Raw genomic sequence first — 21395 nt, 5'->3', positions numbered from 1 at the left:
CCCTTAGGACCCTTTGCTGGACACATAATAACGCTGATACAGACTTCCACTGGTAATAGTGGATGATCTGTTATAGATGCCCATGTCAGATCCCAAAACGGCATTGGCTCAGGCTTGATTGACGTCATATCATGAAAATACAAAAGCATGACAGGTTGTGAGACAGTTTGACTCTAACCATTAGCCTCTTCTGCTTTGCAGCTATCAGCAATGGCTCCATTGTCATTTTACTCTGATCCTGTGCCAGACCAGGGTGCACCTAGTATATTGATGTAAATGATGGTGAAGGGGCTGGCTTGCTCTCCCTCATTATACTGATGATACCTTATTCCTTGATTTACAAAATACTAGTGGGTTTGGCACCTCTTCTAATGTTTTTTTTTTTTTTATAAAGAATTTTTATTGATTTTTGCAAAAGAAAAAATAACCATGATACAAAGGTCATAACACGATGCCAACGGGCATCCAACATTGGTCGAACCTGTGATCCCAGATAGCACTAATATTAAAGATAACAAATAACTAACATAGTATTCAGGAGCCTAGTGCGGCTTCCCATTTCCCCCATATCCTATTATATTTATTCGGACATCCTCTAGCCTCATATACAAGTTTTTCACTCTGCGCACACCAATCCACTCCCTGTCTCCATTTAGCCAACGATGGGGCATTCTTGGCCTTCCAGTTTGCCACTATGTCCCTCTTAGCCACTAAGCACGCCACCCCAAGGAAAATTCGATCTGGTCTCCTTAGCTCGATGTCACCCATGATCCCGAGGAGGAGGGGTAGAGGCTCTCTCTCTATATTCTCCTGCAACACCTCAGAAATCTCCCCCAGGACCGCTCCCCAATAGGCTACCATGGCCGGGCAGGTCCACACCATGTGGAAGAAGTCAGCTGTAAGGTTTCTGCAGCGAGGGCACTCCGCGTTGGGGCGGAGGCCCGCTCTGTGTAGTTTGTCGGGTGTGAGGTATGCTGTGTGCAAAAAGTAAGTTTGTATCAATCTGAAACGGGTGGCGATCGCCAGGGCCCGCGGGGCCATTAGCGCCTCACCCCATTCCATCTCTTCCATGGGGCCCACCCACCCCTCCCATCTCTGGCGAAGTACCCCCAGGGAGCCCGAGGTGCCGGAGACCAGGGTGCGGTATATCTGGGAAACACCTCCCCTACCTAGGCTCCCCATCAATGCCTTGGCCTCCATGAGGCTGCATTCAGGTATGTTTTCCCCCTCTCGGATGTGTACTGATAAGGCATGTCGGAGCTGGAGGTATCTGTGGAACTGTGTCTTGTTTAATGAAAAGTTTTTCTGGAGATCTTCAAAGGACCGTATGTGTGACCCGTTCCAGACATCGCCTAGTGTGGAGATGCCTATGTTGTCCCAGTTCCGAAACCCCTCCAAGCCCGCCACCTCCACCAATTGCCTCCCATGCCACAGTGGGGTCTGCTGGGTAAGTCGTCCCCACCACCCCGTTGACTTTTGAGCCGTCCGCCATCCCTGTAGAACCACCCTGGTCACATCTGGGACGTCTCGAGAGATCGGACCTCCATAGAGGGTGTCCAAAATCCGTGGGTAACCCATCGTTTGGAGCTCCAGTCGGTACGCCGGGTCTGTCCACCCACCCCCCATCCAGTCATTAATCACAAGTACTTGTGTCGCGAGGTGGTAGGAGTGGATATTGGACATGCCCAAACCTCCATCATATACATCCCTCTGGCAGGTTTTGAGCGCTAATCGTGGGCGGGCTCCGCTCCATATAAATTGACGCACCAATGAGTCCATTTCCCCAAACCATTTCCTAGGGATGGGATGGGGAAAATTTTGCAGGAGGTAGAGGAGCCTAGGAAGGATCATCATCTTATAGAGCGCGATTCTACCGAGCAGGTTAAGGGGGAGTGTCCTCCAGTGTAGGAGATCACTTCTGATTTTTCTGGTTAACGGTGTAAAGTTAAGTTCCCATGTCAACTCAGGGAGAAGTGAAATATACATTCCCAGATATTTGAAGCTATTTCTTCGTACTGGAATGTTTCGCTGCCAGTCCACACAATCCCCGGAGCGGTGTAGGGGGACCAGTAGGGACTTGGCGGGGTTCAGGATCAGCCCCGAGGCTTCCGCGAAGAGGCCCAGGATCTCTAGCACCCGGGGGCCACTTTTAGCCGGGTTGGATAGGTATAGGAGGACATCGTCTGCGTATAGCGCCACACGGTCTTCTGCACAGGCAGGCCAGGACCAGCCCTCGATCAGGGGGTCTCCTCGCAGCAGTATCGCAAGAGGCTCTATCATTAATGCGAAGAGCAACGGGGATAGCGGGCAACCCTGCCGGGTTCCGCGGCCAATAGGGAATGGGTCAGAGACCACTCCATTCACCCGGACTCGACCTGTCGGTTTGGAGTACAGGAGTCTCACCAGGCCTCGGAATCTGGGACCGAGTCCATTTTTCTGCAAGACCAGTTCAAGGTAAGACCAATCCACTGTGTCAAAGGCTTTTTCAAAGTCCAGCAAGAGTAATGCCAAGTGTGCGTGCGACAGAGTATTGCGATGTGCCAGAGCCAGATGCAACCGCCTAATGCAGTGCCTGGTGCTACGAGTGGGCATAAAGCCACACTGGTCAGGGTGCACTAGTATAGGCATTATCTCTTTCAGTCTAGAGGCCAGGGTCGAGGAAAGCACTTTGATCTCAATGTTTAGAAGTGAGATGGGTCGGTATGCCGAACAATGTCTCGATGGGGGCTGAGTTTTGGGAATCACTACTATTGTCGCCTGGTCAATCTCGGTGGGAAATCGGCCTAGTTTCTCGGCTTCCCCATACATGTTGAGTAGGTGGGGACCCAGTATATCACTGCATTTGCTATATAGCTCTGCCGGGAATCCGTCAGGGCCGGGGGTCTTGCCCGATGCCAGGCTGGAGATTGCACTGGTGATCTCTGCAAGGCTAATAGTTTCATCTAGGCTGTCTCTTGCCTCCAGGGAGATCCTGGGGAGAGTGATCTCATTCAGGAGGGGAGTCTCTTTCTCAATAGCGGGGCGGGGGTGCATTGCATAGAGGTGGGCATAGTAGGACGCGAAACTTTGTGCGATTTCAGCTGGTGTCCTAGAGAGGGCGCCCGAGGGCTCCAAAATCTCAGGTATAACCCTGCTGGCCAGAGGACGCGCGGCCAGCCAATGTAGGAGCTTCCCATTTTTGTCCCCCCAGCCATATATACAGGCCACCGAAGCTCTCCAAATGCACCTGGCTGAATCTAGCATTATGTGTTTAATTTCTTCTCTAACCATAGTCAGCTGTCTCAGGGCAGCGGCAGACGAAGAAGTCATTTGTTGGCGTTCCAGTCTCAGAGCCTGGCCTCCAGGTCAGAGATCTGGGAGTTCCTGTCCCGCTCGCGGGTACGGAGAAGGTACTTGGCATGCCCTCTGAGGGTAGCCTTACAGGCGGCCCATAATGATCCTGGGGAGCGGACCGACCCCAGATTCAGATCGAAGTATTGAGTTAGTTGATTTCTGATCTCTTGGGTGTAGTCTTTGTCTTGTAAATACCATGCGTTTAGGCGCCATACTGGGCGTTTGGAGGGATCCGCTCCACCCAGTCGGACCCGCACTGGTGCGTGGTCCGAGACTCCCCGGGGGAGTATCTCTGCCCCTGTGACACTCGAGAGGTCCAGAGCAGACATGAATACCAGATCAATTCTGGATTGCGTCCGGTGGGCGGCCGACGTGTGGGTGTACCGGCGATCCCTAGGGTGCCAAGTTCTCCATACCTCGCAGAGGCCAAGGCTCTCGGTCCAACCAGTAAGAGCCGAAGCCCTGGCTAATCTACTGGCCGTAATCTCGCCGGATACATCCAAATCCGGATCGAGAACCGCGTTGAAGTCCCCCCCCAGCAGGGTGGTCCCCTGGGGCAATCCCACAACCACTCGGCGAAGCGAGTGCAAGAAGGCATCAAGTCTCGTCGGGGGGGCATACGCAGATATAAAATTTATCGGAGTTCCATGAAGAGTCCCCGTAGCCACTACAAATCTGCCCTGTGGGTCGGCCTGTGTTGCTGTGATCACCACAGGCAGAGAGCGGTGAAGTAAAATGGCTACCCCTCTAGAGCCCCTGGAGAAGCCTGCGTGGTATACTCTGTCATACCCTCCCCGTATGAGCATGGGGCACCTAGTCCCAAGGAGGTGGGTTTCCTGCAGAAGGACCACTAAGGGGGAGTATCTGCGGAGAGTGTTAAATACTGCTGACCTCTTAATCTTATCCAACAGACCATTTACGTTCCAAGAAAGAACCTGAGTTAATGAGTGCCAGGCGTGAATTGTATAGGTGGTGCATAGGGCTGAGTGTCAGGCTGTGGACCCAGGGACGACCATTTCAAACAAAACAGTAAAATAATAAGGAAGCTAAGCAACTTCTTCCTATCTAGGCTAACTTCAAAAAACCCTCCCCCCAACCACCCTCCTCCCCATACTCCCACCCCGGAAGCATCTGTCGCCCAAATACCCAACCAAAACCAGACAGCCAGCAGGACTGTCCTTGGGGTGGAGTGGTGGACCCCTCCATATAGTCGGATCAATTACAATTAGTGGTGACCTGCCAAGTCTCAGGTATCTTATAGTAGAAAGGCATGACGCCTTCTGTAGTGACCCTTGTAAGGTCTGCATAGGTGAAACGGACATCTCAAGTCATTTTGGACTCCCATCAGCAGGTGTCAAGTGTGTCATATTAACCAAGGACCGGGGACTGACTCAGGCCGTTATCATCTGCCGTTTGGCCTGGGATCTGAGGCCCAGAAGGGTCCGTGGGTTTCTTCTCTGTTTGTGAGCCAGAATCTCGGATTTCCTCATTGTTGTCCAAATTGGTTGTGTCTTTCGGTCTCCCTCTCCGGGATCTGGTGCGCCTCCGGCTCCTCCGGGGGCCTCCCGGGGTGAGGGGTCCGACCCGAGGAGCCCCCTCCGTGTGCTCCAGGGGCCCCCTCCGGGCACCGATGCCCTCCTCCGTCAGCCAGTCCCAAGCCTCTTCAGGTGTTTCAAAAAAATGTGCTCGCCCGGCCAAGAGGACCTTGAGCCGCGCGGGGAAGAGGAGCATGTATGAAAGTTGCATCGCTCTAAGTTTCTGCTTAACGTGTTCATACGACCGGCGGCGGATCTGAACCTCACGGGTATAGTCTGGGAAAATTAAGATTTTATGGTTCTCCCATTGAAGATCTTCCGACCTCCTAGCCTCTTTAAGGATATTGTCTCTATCCTTAAAGTTAAAGAAGCGCGCAATCATTGGTCGTCTTGGGCCGCCCGGTGGGGGGCGCGGGGCCAATGCCCTGTGGGCTCTTTCAATCGCAAACCAGGGCGAAAGGGACTGGTCCGGCATCCATGCTTTAATCCACCTTTCTAGGAACTCAGATGCCCCACCATCCTCCACGCCCTCCGGAAATCCGATGAAACGCAGGTTGTTGCGTCTTGATCGGTTCTCTGCATCTTCCGCACGACGGTGCAGCTCGCCAGTTCGAGTCTGCAGCTGGGCCACTTTACTTCTAAGGTCAGCTAGGTCGTTTTCAGTCTGGGAGACTCTAGTTTCAACCTCGGTGATCCGGCTCACTGCGTTTCTGAGGTCTTGCCGAACCAGACCCACGTCTTCTCGTACTTCCCCGATCTTAGTCTCCACAGCAGACTGTGATGCTTGAATGGCTTGAAGGATGGCACTCACTCCGTCCGGTGCGGGGCCTCCGCTAGCTGTATCTCCCTCTCCTCGCTGGCCAGCCGGTGTCGTGAACTGGTCAATCTTTTGCTGGGAAGATGGAGGTTGCTTGTTCGCCTTGTCTCTCCCCATCATGGCATCAGAGACAGGAGTCGGGTAGTTTTCCAATCAAGTCTAGATCCCTTGCAGGTTTGCTGTTACTGCGATTATGAGTGCGTGGGGAGAGGCATTCAGGCCCAAGCTGTGATCTTCTTCACCTTTGAGATCTGATGAGTCCAGTTTCATCTTGGCCCAGTTGCCAATTGCCATTAGGTATTAAGTGCAAGGGGGGGGGTAGGGCATCTTTCTTCCCTGACTCCTTTCCCCTCCCGCACCCCATTTTCACTTCGAGTCGGTACCTTCAGTAAAGCCTCGACCGGCCCCGGTGTTAATTACGCTGCTCCAGTGACGCCATGAGGTCACTCAGGGCCATTGCCCTTCCGTTAGTTCGGATCGCAGTGCTGATTTTTCGGCCGTATCGGTAACTTTAGCACAGCCTCATCCTGCCTCGATGTCTCCGTCGCGCTCCGTGGACCCCCCGCATGCCTCCGCCGTCACTCAGGGCACCAGGGAGTCCCTCTCTGCAACCGCCCCTCCGCCGCTCCAGCTCCGGCCAGCTGGGTCCCGGGTACAGCGCAGCCGCTTAGCTCCCTCCGCCGCTGTCCCCAAGTTTGCGCACGGCCGCAGCCTCATCCACACAGCGCTCTCTTCCTCCAGACGCAGTGGCGCCGCCCCCACACGCCGCGGGAGCCGCGCTAGGGTCGTAGCCTCAACCCTATCCAGGGTCCCCTTCTTACCCCGTCGCACCTCTGTTCCAGCGCGGCCGCGTCCGGGGGGATCGACGGTCCGGCCCCAGCTCAGCCGCGGAAGTCAGTCCCGGCCGCCATTTTGTTTTCGGGGACGGGACGGTCGCGGCTCGACAACGGGGGCTGCTTTCGCCAGGAGTTCCTCGCCGGAGCCTCTCAGGGGCCCAGGGGTCACAAGGACTGTCAAAACGACGTCTCCGGCTCGGTCAGGCCACTCTAACTACGGGCGGATGACGGAGGGGTCCAGAGCACTCTCAGAGTGCGACCGCCATCTTGACGCCTCTTCTAATGTTTTGACAACAATTCTGCAGCCTTATCCAGCACCTTCTGAGTCCTTACTTCCTCTTAAATGATGATCTCACAGATATTGTGGCTAGCTGGTCGAAACCATATTCTTGGCTGCTATGAACAGGCAGGTGATCAATTTTTTTTCACCTGGTACTCAATTCCAGAGAACATTCTTCTGAAAGGCTAGACTAGAAAGGTGAATTCTAACTCATTTCCAACCATTCCTCTGTATAGAGAATCCAAAAGGACTGATGCCTTCTACAAATCTATATTTTCTTCTGTCAGTCTGGCACTGAGATCTGTAAACTCAATCAGTCTGTTTGAATGATACTCAAAAGCCCTTTGCGAAATGCCAGCCACAGTCCTGGCAGACATATGGGATCCTAGGCTCTTAGGCTCAGTCGATCCATGATTGGCATGACACAGCCAAGTATGTTATCCACTCAGGTATGGATTCCATGGATTGCCTTAGATTGGGCAGTTGATACCTTCACAGACATACCTCGAAGAGGTTCACTTAGTTCCCTGGCGACGATCAGGCTTCGCTAATGTGGGACAGGTAGTCCTAGATGTGGATACCATGCACGCTGTGTCACTTGAACCAAGCTTTATCTGGCTAATAAGCCCTAACATGGGTGAACCAAGTCCTAGATTGGTGTGTTAAGGTACAGGGAGAGCCTTGCCTAACAGTTCAGATTGGACTGTTCCCACTAAAGCAGGATCAAGGCTGATATGCATATAGCTGGGTCCACAGTGAGATGTTATGGTGGGCAAAATAACAATGGACTGGGATGCTGCCCTGAATAATTACCAGTAGCTGAAATTAATTAAATAATTCCTTTTTGTATACTTTAGTGAAGACTTTGCTATTGGACAGGCACTTTGATGGGTCTCACCTCTTCGGAGAAAAGGTGGACTCCACTTTGGAGAGTTTCAGCACATACCTTGGCCAGTTGACCCTGCCAAACAATTTTTATTGTAGTTCCAAAGTTTTGACAGCTATTCTAGAGGGCTGGGACATAGCCCTAGACAGCCTTCCCAGCCAGTGATGCAGCAGACATCCTAGTCTTTTCAGGCCATAGACGGGTCAACCAGATACTATGTGGGTTAATATTGGCACAAAATTGTTCCATCTCTAATCTCTGGCCAAATGGCCAGCAAACTGTTTTAGTTTGCCCACAACGGTTCACACCCAATCAGTGGGCGGCAGGATCCAGCACTTCCACCTGGTAAGTGATCCATCATATCCGACAGATGGATTTTGCAAATTGTTAAAAAATGCTGTGCCCAATTTGTCTCTCCTCCCCGCCCAATTTTCCTCCCACATCAGAAAGAATTTAGGAAAATCTGTCTATCCTGCTGTAGGAGAGGTACTCCTTTTGCTCTCCAAAGGTGCCGTAGTTAGGGTACTGATCTAAAAGAAAGGTGAGGGATGTTACTTTTGCTTCCTTTTTAATCCTGGTCATGGTAGAGATTTGAACTTTCCCACCATGGCAGAAGTCCACCGCATTTGGGTTGTGATCCAGTGTTTCAGGTTTGATTCAGCTGACTGTGGCTCTGCGGCTCTTTGCCCTCTTAGTCTCATGTATTCTTGTAAACCACACCAAGTGAGGAATGGGAGGTCAGCAGTGAGACCTGAAGTGTCAGTGGGCTAGCATCAAGGCTGCCTTTCTGACATCATTCAGCTTTTGGACAAGGCAGTTTAAGATCTATAGCGGTGGTTGGCCAACCACAGTTTGTTTGTTGGCAGGCCACTCTCCATTCCTCACCCAGAGCCAACAGTGATGACAGACATATGACAGTTCACTTTGTTTGATTTGCAGCCTCATGTGGTGTATGTCATCCTCACGGCCAGGCATCCCTCCATAAAATCACTTTATGCCGGGCACAGGAACAAATTTGTGGCCTATTGCAGTGCTTGCTACACAGATCAATTACAGGTAAAGCTGCCTGACATCCTATTTTTTTTTGTGTTTAACCCAAAGAGACTGTGCTGTGGGCACGGTAAAATATTGTTGTCCTGTTCAGCCTTTTTACATTTACTGGACCAACTGTCCTTGTTTAAATACCCAGTTGTGATGAGATGTATGGTTTGGCACATGTTCCCTTCCAAGCTGTTTGCAATGCCATAGTGGAACCTTAACTTGGTCTTAGCATTCCTCATGTGTACGTCGTTCAAGCCTCTGTACAGCTGCTCACTGGACTCCCTGAACGTTGACTATTTTCTTCATTTTGATAATAGCTTGTGGCATGAGTAAGCTGCAGGCACTGTTGGTACAGCTGCTCTACGACACATTTGTTCCAGACCAATTGGTGTTGACTACTTGGGCGGCCTTTCTTCCAAAACTCATGACTCCTTCCCACGCTTTGCAGTCTGACACTCTGCCAGTATTCTTTACTCACCCTTAAAAAGAGGATGAGAGGCTACACTGGTTGGATCCCAAAAGAGCTTTAAGCTTTTACATAGATCATTTTTAGGATCATCAAGTGCATGATTAACTTTGTGGAGTTCTCTGGAGTGAAGAAAGCAAAGGGTATGCAGAAGAGGATCCTCTCAAGGTTGATAGTCCACAAAGGCAGTTTCAGTACTAGGTGTCTACCCGCATTTTGTACAATTTGCAATTGGTGGGTGAAGCAAACCAGAAGGCCAAGATAGAGGACATTGGCATAACCAGTGAGGTAGTCCACTACTGCTTGCAAGATAGAATAGTGCAGATGATGTGGTACAAAATGCAGAATTTTCTTTGGCATTTTGAGAAGGTAAAAACAGGATACTGACTCATTGCCCACCTGAGATTTGCAAGCACCTCCCTTCTTTACTGTTAACCAGTAGAATTGTCTGATAGAGAAATTAAACCTGGCCTCTTCAAACAGCATAGTACTCAACTGTCTGTGGTCTGAATTATTTGGAGCCTAGCATAGATATTTAGGTGCAGCCAGGGAGACACACAATATTACCATAAAAGGTTTTAGACTGTACTAGAGAACTGACTATCTGAATTAATAAATCTTGCTTATGAATTTATAAATGGGAACGGAGTGTTTTCAGGTGAAAGAAGCAGGATCTAGTGATCCTGTTGACATGGAACTCCAGCCCTAAACTGGAGTTGGTGAAAATATCTAAATTGTGAATGCTTGTTGCAGGAGCAGGCTGATAGATGATGACCATACAAGAGCAGAAAATTAAGATTTAGGGCTGTTGGAAGTAATTCTGTTTTACTTGTATTAACTTTAAGTAATTCTGTGACATCCACAATCCAGTAACAGACAGGCAATCCACCAATGAGAAATTGGGATAATTGACTGAATCAGTAAAGGAGGATATGCTTGAAGGTCAGTTGTGTATTGTCAGGTTACATGAGGAATCTGGTATCAGTGGGATGCACTATATGAGCTAAGGAGCATGTAAATGTTAAATAGAAATGGCAATAAAATGTATCCTTGTGGTGCACCATAGTGTAATTTCCTTACATGAGAAGAGTGTGGGTTTAGAGAGAATATATGGTGACAATCAGCTAGGAAATCCTTAACCCAAGCTAAAGCTAAGAGGACTCCTGGGCATGGTGTCTTGCCTTTGGCACCAAAAAAAACCCTTTGAAACTGCTGAGCCTGTCATATCACCTTGGCTTCGATGGTGCACTGTCAGTAAGATGACACCCGACCTGTTTGGAGAACAAGACACTGAGGGCGATGGGGCGACCAGCAGCTGGAAGCCTCTGGTGGCAACATAAAGGAACAGTTGTCAGCTGAGAGTCCTGGTTCCAAGGCTGAGGAGGACAAGTCCTTGCCAGCATAATGTCCTATGAAAACAGTTGCAGTGAGTACTACACTTCCACAGACTGCTCCTTGACACCACTCATACTGCAGGGAGGTTAGAGCTTCCAGCTCCCAGGCCGCTCATGATGCCCCCATTACAACACTGCTATAAGGCCATGGTCGGCACCGATCAGAGGGTTTGAACTCAACATCCATCCAAACGTAGGTGCTGAAGCCCTCCTAGTCTTGCCCATCCACCTCCGCTGCTGCATCGGTTCCAAAGGCCTCGAATATGAAACCTAGCCTGGTGCCGCAAGGGTGTTGAATACCTTTGACTCCGAAAAGATCGGCATCCATATCTGCTTCCACCTATAAGAATTTCATCCAGCCAATCCTCCAGCACCTCCATGAGGAGCTTGACACCTCAGGGTTCTCTTCTTTCTTGGGGGTAGTATTGTGGAGACCAGGATCTCCCTATGATCCTTATGGACCGCCATATAACCCACAGTTCCATGATGACCCTTTAGATGACTGTGATGTAGAGCCCCCATAAACTGGGGTAAAAGACAGTGCTGGTGACAATATGTAGTAATAAATCTTCTCTCTCAATAGATAGCTAATGCTGAAAGTTGTGAGTCTTTTCACTTAATTTTCTTATTATTAAAGAAGCTCTGATGATCAAGATGAAAAGCAAAAGTGCAGCCAACATGTGTTTCGCCTCTTTATGACGCGCAGGCCTGGGGCTTTTTCAAGGCGGTAATATTGGTAATCCAGTCGTATGGCAATCAAGCCACATCGCAATAAAATTGGGTCAAAATACATCGTCCCTTAGGAGCAAAGAGGCGGTCCTGAAATGCTTAATATCGGTAATGCTGCTTGAGTAGTTCCCTTCAATGTCTCTGCAATCTATCATATATACATCAGCACTTCCCCTTTTGGTCCCAAGTGATGATATAGTTTGACCCAATTTTATTGTGATGTAAATTTTGTGTCATACAACCGGATTACCAATAGTATGCCTTGAAAAAGCCGCAGGCCTGCACTTCATAAGGGTGCAAAACCCCCCGGACAGCTCCACCTCATACCATAATGTTCTCCACTATGCAGCCACCTTCCATAAGGTGGAAGTGCACAAGCAGCCTGAGAAGGACTTTCCTATGGAGACCCTCTCCTCTAGACACAGTTCAATGCAATATCTGCCTGTTTAAGAACATGTTGAGCCCCGCACATGATATATTCAGAGAACCGGTGAAGGTGCAAGTTATTACGCCAAGGGTGGATAAGAAATGTGAGGCATCACCCTCTGTCCCAGTTTACATCAGGGGCTAACTACCACATGACTCACTGATGGCCCATACAGCACAAAAGCATGGCAATTCCCAGGGCTCAGAAGATGCTGCTCCTCCTGACGGAGAGCAAAAAGATTGATGAGACATCCAAATATGTTGCTGCTGAGTCCACCACGCATTGGTGCATTGCCAATTCTATAGGCTTGCTCTCTAGGTACGACCGCACACACTAGAATAAGATGGAAGATCTTGTCTAGCACCTCCTGGACCAATATAAGAAGTTGGGGGCAGGAATTGATGACAGAGGGGAAAATTATTTCCAGCACCAACATCAGATGCGCTTTGGACACAGCAGACACCACTTCTCGAAGCGTTAACACCAGTGTCCTTCACAGTCATGTGTCTGGTTTCAACCAGAGGAGCAGCAACATCACATCATCATGTCTTTTGAGGCAGAGCACCTCTTCAGAATGCAAGTTCATAAGATGTTGGAGAAATTAAGAAGGAAGCAGAGAAAGACAAGGCCACAAATGCTTTAGAGACTCCATCTGCCCGCAGCTCCTTTCGCCGCACCCAGTATCGTGAGGGGGCCAAAACCATCACCCCGGAAACATCTGCTTCTTTCCCCAGACAGCAGCAGCAACAAACACCCTCTCAGTTTACTACAGAGGAGGACACAAGGGCAGCAACAGCTGTGATAGGGGAAACAGTGCAGCCCTCAGAGTGGCTGCACCTGCCAAGCAGTGACTCTCTTACCCTTCCCCCAATCATCTAACACCTGTCAGGGGAAGATTGCAAGGGTTTCTGCCCCGCTGGGCAGAATTCACCTCGGACCAGTGGATTCTAGGCATCTTAACTGAGGGATACTAGGTAGAAGTCACCTGGCCACACCACCAAACATCCTGCATCCCAGACACAGGCTCTCTCTAGAGCGTCAGCATCTGCTCCAAGAAGAGATACATGCACTACTCACCAAAGGGGCTATAGGATCCATACCTCCCCAAAAAGGGGCTATAGAACCAGTAGCACCCCAACATTGCAGTGAGGAGTTGTACTCCTTATACTTCCTGATTCCCAAAAAGGTGGGGTCCTGAAGGCCCACCCGAGCCTTCAGGCCCCTCAACAAGTACATTCTGTCAGAGCACTTCCACATGGTGACACTCCACGATGTTATTCCTCTACTACAGCAAGGTAACTTCATGATCGCCCCCTACCTGAAGTATGCCTGCTTTCACATACTCATCCACCCTGAGCATCAAAGGTTCCTCAGAATTGTGGTAAGTGGTCAGGATAATAAGTTCAAAGAGCTGCCCTTTGGAGTAACCACAGCTTCCATGAGGTTTACAAAGTGTCTTGCAGTTTTAGCCGCTTACCTCAGAAGGAGCTGAACCTGGATGATTGGCTAGTCATAAGTTCCGCGCACCAGCAATGGCTAGTGCACACCCAAAATGCCATACCCCTCTTGCACAGCCTAGGCTTTACCGTCAGTGCAAAAAATCCCATCTCTAACCCGTACAAGTACAGCCCTTTTTTCGGGGCCACACTCAACTATCAAATAGGAACAGCATACCCCATCCCAGCAAAAGTACAAGCATTCCAAACGCTACTACCTTTTTTGAAGCCACATCGCCAGGTGATGGTCAGAAAGGTCATGCGCCTCCTTGATATGATGGCCTTTTGTATTGCCATAGTCCCACATGACAGTTTACTTATGCATTTATTGCAGGTGTGCCTGGCAGCCTGTTGCAGGGACGTCCCTTTCCTGGACCCCATGCTGCAGCTGACCATCACCACGGATGCCTCATTCAGTGGTTTGGCCGCACACTTGTAGGAGCTGACTGGGCTAGCTCTAAGTATTTGGCAGTAGGCGATACATCAGAGTCCATCTCCTCATACAGTCGATACCTGGGGTGGACAACAACTTTGCAGACCTGCTCAGCAGGATGCATTAACAAGTCTACGAGTGGGAACTCACTTCACAAGTCCTACTTCTGTACTTTCACTGTTGGGGGTTCCCCCACCAAGACTTGTTCACCACCGACAAAAAATGCCCAAGCTTTGCCTTCAGGCTACCAAACCCACAGTCAATAGACAGTGTGCTATGGATGAACTGGTCAGGGATATTTGCCTACGCTTTTCTGCCTCTCACACTTCTTCCATTCGTGGTTCGGAAGTTTCAGCAAACACCTCAAACTCTAATTGTAGTATCCCAGGCCTGGGCCATACAGCCCTGGTTAACCACCCTTCTCTGCCTTTCTCTAGTGTCTCACAAGAGGCAGCCCAACCTGCCGAACCTTCTCTTCCAAAATCAAGCAGTACTTAGACTTCTGACTCATCCCCCAAACAACCCCATTAAACCCCCCCCCTGTCCTCCCGCTCCCCCCACCAAACAACTCACCCAATGCTCAATCTTGCTATTTGGCTTATGGAGCATTAGAATTTAGGTACCTCAGTCTTCCTGTGGAATGCATGACCATTTTTAAAGTGGAATGCAAGCCTACAATGATAATTCAGTCTCATCTTTTCCCATCTCATATGACATTGTCACAGATATCCTGTAGCTGTGAGATCTCTCTCTTCATTAAGGGAAGAGGGAAGGTCTGGAAGACTGAAGATTTAGCCATTCATCCTAAAGAGAATCTTGAAATTGCCTCTGGCACTTTCATGTAGGTCCTGGGGATACATAAGTCCTTTTAATGTCCCTAAAAAGGGCATCACAGTCTGTAAGCTCATGGCAAATTTTCGACACCCTGCCAGTATCGGCATGGGTGGGGTATTCGGTTTCACAGTGAAAATAATTGTTACTTCATACTGGTTCTGGCAGTTAAACACCTCAACAAGGAGTGGAACAATCAAAAGTCTAAACACTCGAAATCTGCAGTATAGCCATCTGTTGTAGGCACCATGTCTGTTAAACATATGTTTAATCATTGTAACCATTTCTGTAACTGATATAGGTTTTTCCAGTTGTGCAGCATATGGGACAGAAAGAGTGGGGGGAAAGGCTGATGGCACACATGAGGATATGGCAGCCAAATCTGATTGGGAGGCCGCATAGAACTTCTCATGGTACAAATGAAATGCTTGTATATTTTGCCTTCTGTTGTGTGGGTCTTTACTGCCTTAACCCTGATCTCCGTAATAAATATCTCGGGTTGTGTCACTCGCAGTTTATTGGCTACCAAATTACCGCCTGTATTACCTTCATCATGAAAGTGGGCTCCCACCCTAGCAAGAATACACTTAGCCTTATCACCTTCTAGGGCAAACAGCTGACCCCTTATGAAAGCCAGCTGTCTCAATAGATTCTTAGAGGAATTTGCTTTGTGTATTTTTTCCAGAGGGAATAATTTCAGTTCATGGGGTTGGGCCTATCCAACAATGGAGATGTGCTTCACCTCCAACAAGTCTCGGAGATTGTCAGCAGTTGCTGGGGTCCTTCTGGCCCCTGACAGTGCCACTGCTGGTGGGATGGCTGGTGATTCTGGGCCCAGGCCAGGAGCTAGACTTCTGCTTTCTTCGGCTTCTGACCTTGCCTCCTACAGTGGAGTTTGTTTATTTTATAAACTATTATAGTACGTCACTGGTTGCAGTCACAGAGAGATCAACTTGGGCAGGGCCCTGGGCAGTGTTACACTAAGTTGTGGTCATGAGTTTTATTTATGGGCAGTGCAAGGTGGGAGCTCTGGTAATGGGTTGAATGTACTGGCAGTTATATTCCTGGGCAGACCCCTGGTGTAGGCACAGGATGATAATCTTGATCATTCACAAAGCATCCTGTGGTACATAGCCAAAGGTAAAGTATACTAGTAGCCTTGATCATAGGCAGGATATGCTGATAGATGTGATCAGGAGCAGAGTATGCAGGATGTCATGATCATGACATAGCATGCCACAAGTCTGTTTGTTGTGGGTAGAGCATGATCATGGGAAGAGGGTTACTACTCTTTTGGTTTAGCTGTAATCTCTCCAGAGGCCAGCAGCATATTTTTTATTTCTCATCCAATTTGCTGTTGACTGACCTTGGACCTTCTATTTCCACCCAATACTTCTTAGCTGCATAGTTTGCGAACAAGTTCTCATGAATGTGATGTCTGCTGTCTTCATTTCAGGGCTGAATTTAGTGCATCTGGTGCTCCCGAGCAGACACACCGTCACAGACACTGGGCTGTCTTTTCTCTGCAATCTGCAGGGGCTGCTGGAGCTGGACCTGACAGATTACAGCCGGATTAGTGATGAGGGAGTGAAGCACCTGACCCACCTCAAAAGGTTAGTACATTTCCAGGGGGTATGATGAGGGCCATCAGGGATTAAATTGTGGAGGGTGAACACAGAATATTTTTCTGATGGATAGTGCTAATTGCAGATGTTTCACCTTGTGAATCTTCTCAGACTCAAGACTGGATCCAAGAAACACTCTGTGACAGCTCCTGTACACCTGCAAGTGGTTGCATGGTCTCTGTCACAACTTAGCCCCACATTGCACATAAAGATACAGAGCTGCATAAAGATACCAATCCTACATGCTGACGTCACTTCCCTTTCTTCCACAACATGGACATGGAAACTGGCACTCACCTTCTTTCATTTAATTTATTTAATTACGTTTTTCAAAACGTCTGTAGACTGCGCAGAAATGTCTCACCCTGAAACAAAAGGGTTTAAGCCATGCCTCCTGTGTCATAAGTAGATGTCCATTGTGGATCTGCATGACATCTGCCTTTAGTGTCTGGAACTGAACACAACTCTAGGTAATGCAGCAAATGTTCTGTGATGCATCCGAAGCTCATCAGAGAGCCGGAAGCCAAACTCCAATTCATGATGATATTCCCAGTGCCTTTTCTGAAAAGAAAACATAAGAAGTTCAAGGAAGGCACTTCATGTGCTCTGTGCTCCTCCTCCTGTGGGAAATCTCAGCCTCTAGTCGAAGGGGCTGAATCTGACTTCTATATCTGACTGGCCCGGTTTTTGTTGTAGAGCCGATGTGTCCCAAATTTTCAGAGCCAGTGTCAACTCTGAAGTAGATTGCACCCTTCAAGGAGGCCATACTGCAACTATTTAAGGTGTTTTGAGATCCCTCTGGGACTCCCTTGGCCCCAAGGATCTATCTGACCACTGATTTGACTTCACCAGCGGTCCTTTCCCAGTACCAACTGACATTGGTTAGAAAAAACATCTCTGGTTTTGGTACCTGGGCCAGGCCTCAGTTCCTTGCTGCAGGCCTCAGTGGCTGTTCCCAGCCTTGCACTGATCCGGGCAATGGAGGCACTGATTCTGTACTTTGCTCTGATGGCAGATCCAGAGAAGATGGTGGCTAGGGTACACCCTGTCCCAACCGATAAACATGCTATGCAGATACACATGCTATGCATAGGTCCTGCCATCTAGTGTTGGGCTTGGAGTATTACAAGTTGATTTCTTCGAAGAAGTCTTTTCGAGTCACGGGATCGAGTGACTCCTCCATTGCACATGGGCATCGACTCCATCGTAGATTGTTTTCTTTCCGCCATCGGGTTTGGACGTGTTTCTTTACGCTCTGGTAGTTCGAGTCGGAAGAGTCCAAAAAACTCTCTAATTCGTCGGTATTGTTTTGATCGCATATCATCTCTCATCGACACTTGGGTACCGGCGGATCGAACTTCTTTACTCGCCCTTTGGGGCTCCCACACCCAACTCGGGCCTGGTCAGACCGACCGCGTGGAAGCCTCATGGACCGGACCCCATTTCGTTTCTGTCCTCGGTGCCACGCCAAGTTCCCATATACAGACCAACATCTCTTCTGTAACCTTTGTCTATCTCCAGACCATCAAGAAGATACTTGCAAGGCCTGCAGATCCTTCCACTTGAAGAAGACTCTACGAGACAGAAGAGTGCGAAGGTTGGAAAAGGCATCGAGAAGCAATGAACTTCTCGACGTGGCGGAAGAGGAGATTATGCACACTGCAATCTCCGTCCAAGGGTCCGATTCCGAGCAGGAGTCCGAGGAGGACAGACCAGTCATGGCAGGACAGCACGTGAGTACGCCTCCCACTCCAATCCAAGCACAAACACAAGGCCTCTGGAACGCCACTGCCAGAAGGCCATGGCTCCACCCGCAAAAAGACTTCTGGTGACCAAGCAACAACTTCGGCACCGAGAAAAGCCACACCACCGAAGCCTTCGGACTCCAGCTAGCACAGGCTCCAATCAGGCAAACACTGACCCATTGAGTCGAAGCCTCGAAAATCCCTTTCGGAGCCGAGGCCAACATCCACTCCCGGCCTTTCGATCCTGAGAAAACCGGCTTCGGAGCCGAAAAGACCCATCTACACAGAAGAGCATGGACTTTCAAAACAACTTAAAGAAAGCCATAGATTTTCGGAGGAACTCACACAAATGGAGGAAATTGATGAAAGGCAGTCCAGAATTCATATTCATAAAGACACTGGTAAGATTCTAACTGTACCTCCTCTGAAGACTAAGAGGAAGCTAGCCTCTCAAGGGCAATTGGACACTGATCAGCCACCCGCTAAAGTGCAAGGCCTAAGCAAAAAACTCCACCTCCACAATTTTCACCTCATCAGTCTCCTCCCCTGACTGTCTCTCCACCTACTACTCCTACACCTGCATAGTCTCCAGTACACTCTGCAGGTTCACAACACGACAATGTGGACCCATGGGATCTCTATGATTCAGATCCCATTTCCGATAATAGCCCAGACTGCTATCCTTCCAAACCATCACCACCAGAGGATAGCACTGCATACACTCAGGTTCTGGCTAGGGCAGCATCATACCACAACGTAGCCATTCACACCGAGCCTTTTTAGGATGATTTTCTCTTTAATACATTATCCTCCACTCACACTACTTATCAGTCCCTTCCCATGCTTCCAGGCATGTTGAAATACGCACATAAAATTTTTCAAGAGGCTGTCAAAGCCGGGGTCATCACTCCGAGTGGAGAAAAAATATAAACCACCTCCCTCTGACCCAGCATTCATTACCCAACAACTACCTCTGATTCTGTAGTTGTCAGTGTGGCAAGGAAAAGGGCCAACTCCCAGTCATCTGGTGATGCACCACCACCAGACAAGGAGAGCAGAAAATGTGATGCTGCTGGCAAAAGAGTAGCATCCCAAGCAGCTAATCAATGGAGAATAGCCAACTCCCAGGCACTACTGGCTAGGTATGATAGGGCCCACTGGGACGAGATGAAAGATATCATCCAGCATCTCCCCAAAGATCAATAAAAGAGGGCACAGCAGATAGTCGAAGAAGGGCAGGCTATTACTAACAACCAGATTAGGTCAGCTCTAGACTGAGCAGCTAGGACAATCAATACTGCCATTCGGAGACACACATGGCTTTGGTCGTCACGGTTTAAACCAGAAATCCAGCAGGCTGTCCTTAACATGCCATTTAATGAGAAACAGCTTTTTGGCCCTGAAGTTGATAAGGCCATTGAAAAAATGAAAAAAAGATTCAGACACCGCTAAAGCCATGGGTCCTCTGTATACTACACAATACAGAGGTTCATTTCGAAAGCCTCAATACAGGGGTGGTTTTAGAGCACAAACATCTGAGGCATCCACCTCACAATCCAAACCATCTTGCCAGCCTCAGTACCAACGAGATGGGTTTAGAGGAACTTATAAAGGCCAATTCCCCAGAGGTAGGGGAAAATATCAGCCAACAAAACAAACCTCACACACAAAACAGTGACTCGATCCACATCTTCCCTCATCACACTTCACCTGTGGGAGGAAGACTGCAAACGTTCCACAAAAACTGGTTACCCATTACAACAGACAGTTGGGTATTATCCATTATCCGCAATGGTTACTGCGTACAATTGGCACAAATTCCTCCAGATATACCTCCAAAACCACACAAACTCTCCTCCCAACACATCTCTATGTTGCAAGAAGTACAGTCACTATTACTCAAACAAGCCATAGAGCTTGTACCTCAACATCAAATAGGAACAGGGGTTTACTCCCTGTACTTCCTTATTCCCCAAAAAGATGGAACCTTAAGACCAATACTAGATCTCAGAACTCTCAATCTTTACATCCTATCAGAACACTTTCACATGGTAACACTACAGGATGTAGTCCCACTGCTACAACAACAAGATTTAATGGCAACATTAGACCTCAAGGATGCGTACTTTCACATACCCATCCATCCAGCGCACAGGAAATGTCTCGGGTTTGTAATACAAGGAAAACATTACCAGTTCAAAGTGTTACCCCTCGGGATAACAACAGCTCCCAGAGTATTTACAAAATGCCTTGCTGTAGTTGCAGCCTACCTAAGAAGGCAACACATCCATTTTTTTCCATTTCTCGACGACTGGCTAATAAAATCCAGCAGTCATACACAGTGTCAAAACCATACACATTATGTAATACAAACCCTACACACACTAGGGTTCTCTATAAACTACCAGAAATCCCACTTGCAACCGGAGCAAATTCAACAGTATTTAGGAGCCACACTAAATACGCAAACAGCACTTGCAAGCCCAAGTCCACAAAGGATACAAACATTCCACAATGTATTGGCACAAATTCAGTCAAACCAACAGTACACAGTCAAATTTGTCATGAAACTGTTGGGCATTATGGCATCATGCATCGCTATTGTCCCAAATGCAAGCGAACATGCGGCCCTTACAACAATGCCTTGCAAAACAATGGTCACAAGCACACGGTCAACTTCAAGATCTAGTGTTGATAGACCGCCAAACACACATCGCTTCAGTGGTGGAATTCCACAAATTTAAACAAAGGCCGACCATTTTAAGACCCTGTGCCTCAAACCACACTTACAACAGATGCATCAATGATTGGATGGGGAGCACACCTCAACAATCACAACATTCAAGGACAATGGGACAACAAACACAAACAACTTCACATAAATCACCTAGAATTGCTAGCCGTATTCTTAGCACTCAAAGCCTCTCAACCTCTTCTCGTTCACAAACAATTCTCATCAAAGCAGACAACATGACTACAATGTATTACCTAAACAAACAAGGAGGGACCCACTCATCGCAACTGTCCCTTCTAGCATAAAAGATTTGGCATTGGGGAATACACGACAATGTTTACCTTGTAGCACAATACATTCCAGGGATACACAACCAATTAGCAAATGTTCTCAGCCAAGATAATCAACAAGCACACAAGTGGGAAATTCATCCCCAAGTGCTTCAAACATACTTTCATCACTGGGGAACACCAGACCTAGACCTATTCGCCACCAGCGAAAACGCAAAATGACAAAACTTCGCATCCAGGTTTCCACACCCTCTATCCAAGGGCAATGCTCTATGGATCAACTGGTCAGGGATATTTGTTTACGCTTTTCCCCCTCTCCCGCTCATTCCATTTCTAGTCAACAAACTGTGTCAAAACAGACTCAAACTCATACTTGTAGCACCATCATGGGCACGTCAACCATGGTACATGACACTGTTAGATCTGTCAGTAGTACCACACATCAAACTGCCCAACAGACCAGATCTGTTAACACAAAACAAACAACTGATCAGGCA

General features: G+C 48.6%; 1 protein-coding gene across 8 annotated transcripts in view; it reads left to right on the top strand.

Moving 5' to 3' along the window:
• The window catches only part of LOC138261611 (uncharacterized), a 909500-nt gene that overhangs the window by 591626 nt on the left and 296479 nt on the right, over nucleotides 1-21395 (top strand). For all 8 annotated transcript variants that reach the window (XM_069210725.1, XM_069210726.1, XM_069210728.1 and 5 more), the window contains exon 12: nucleotides 15961-16117. In XM_069210725.1, coding sequence (XP_069066826.1) covers nucleotides 15961-16117 — 157 coding nt within the window. The remainder of the gene's footprint in view (nucleotides 1-15960; nucleotides 16118-21395) is intronic.

The sequence above is a fragment of the Pleurodeles waltl genome, chromosome 10, assembly GCF_031143425.1.
Source record: "Pleurodeles waltl isolate 20211129_DDA chromosome 10, aPleWal1.hap1.20221129, whole genome shotgun sequence".
NCBI classification, from domain to species: Eukaryota; Metazoa; Chordata; class Amphibia; order Caudata; family Salamandridae; genus Pleurodeles; species Pleurodeles waltl.
This window is presented reverse-complemented; position numbering and strand designations above follow the sequence as displayed.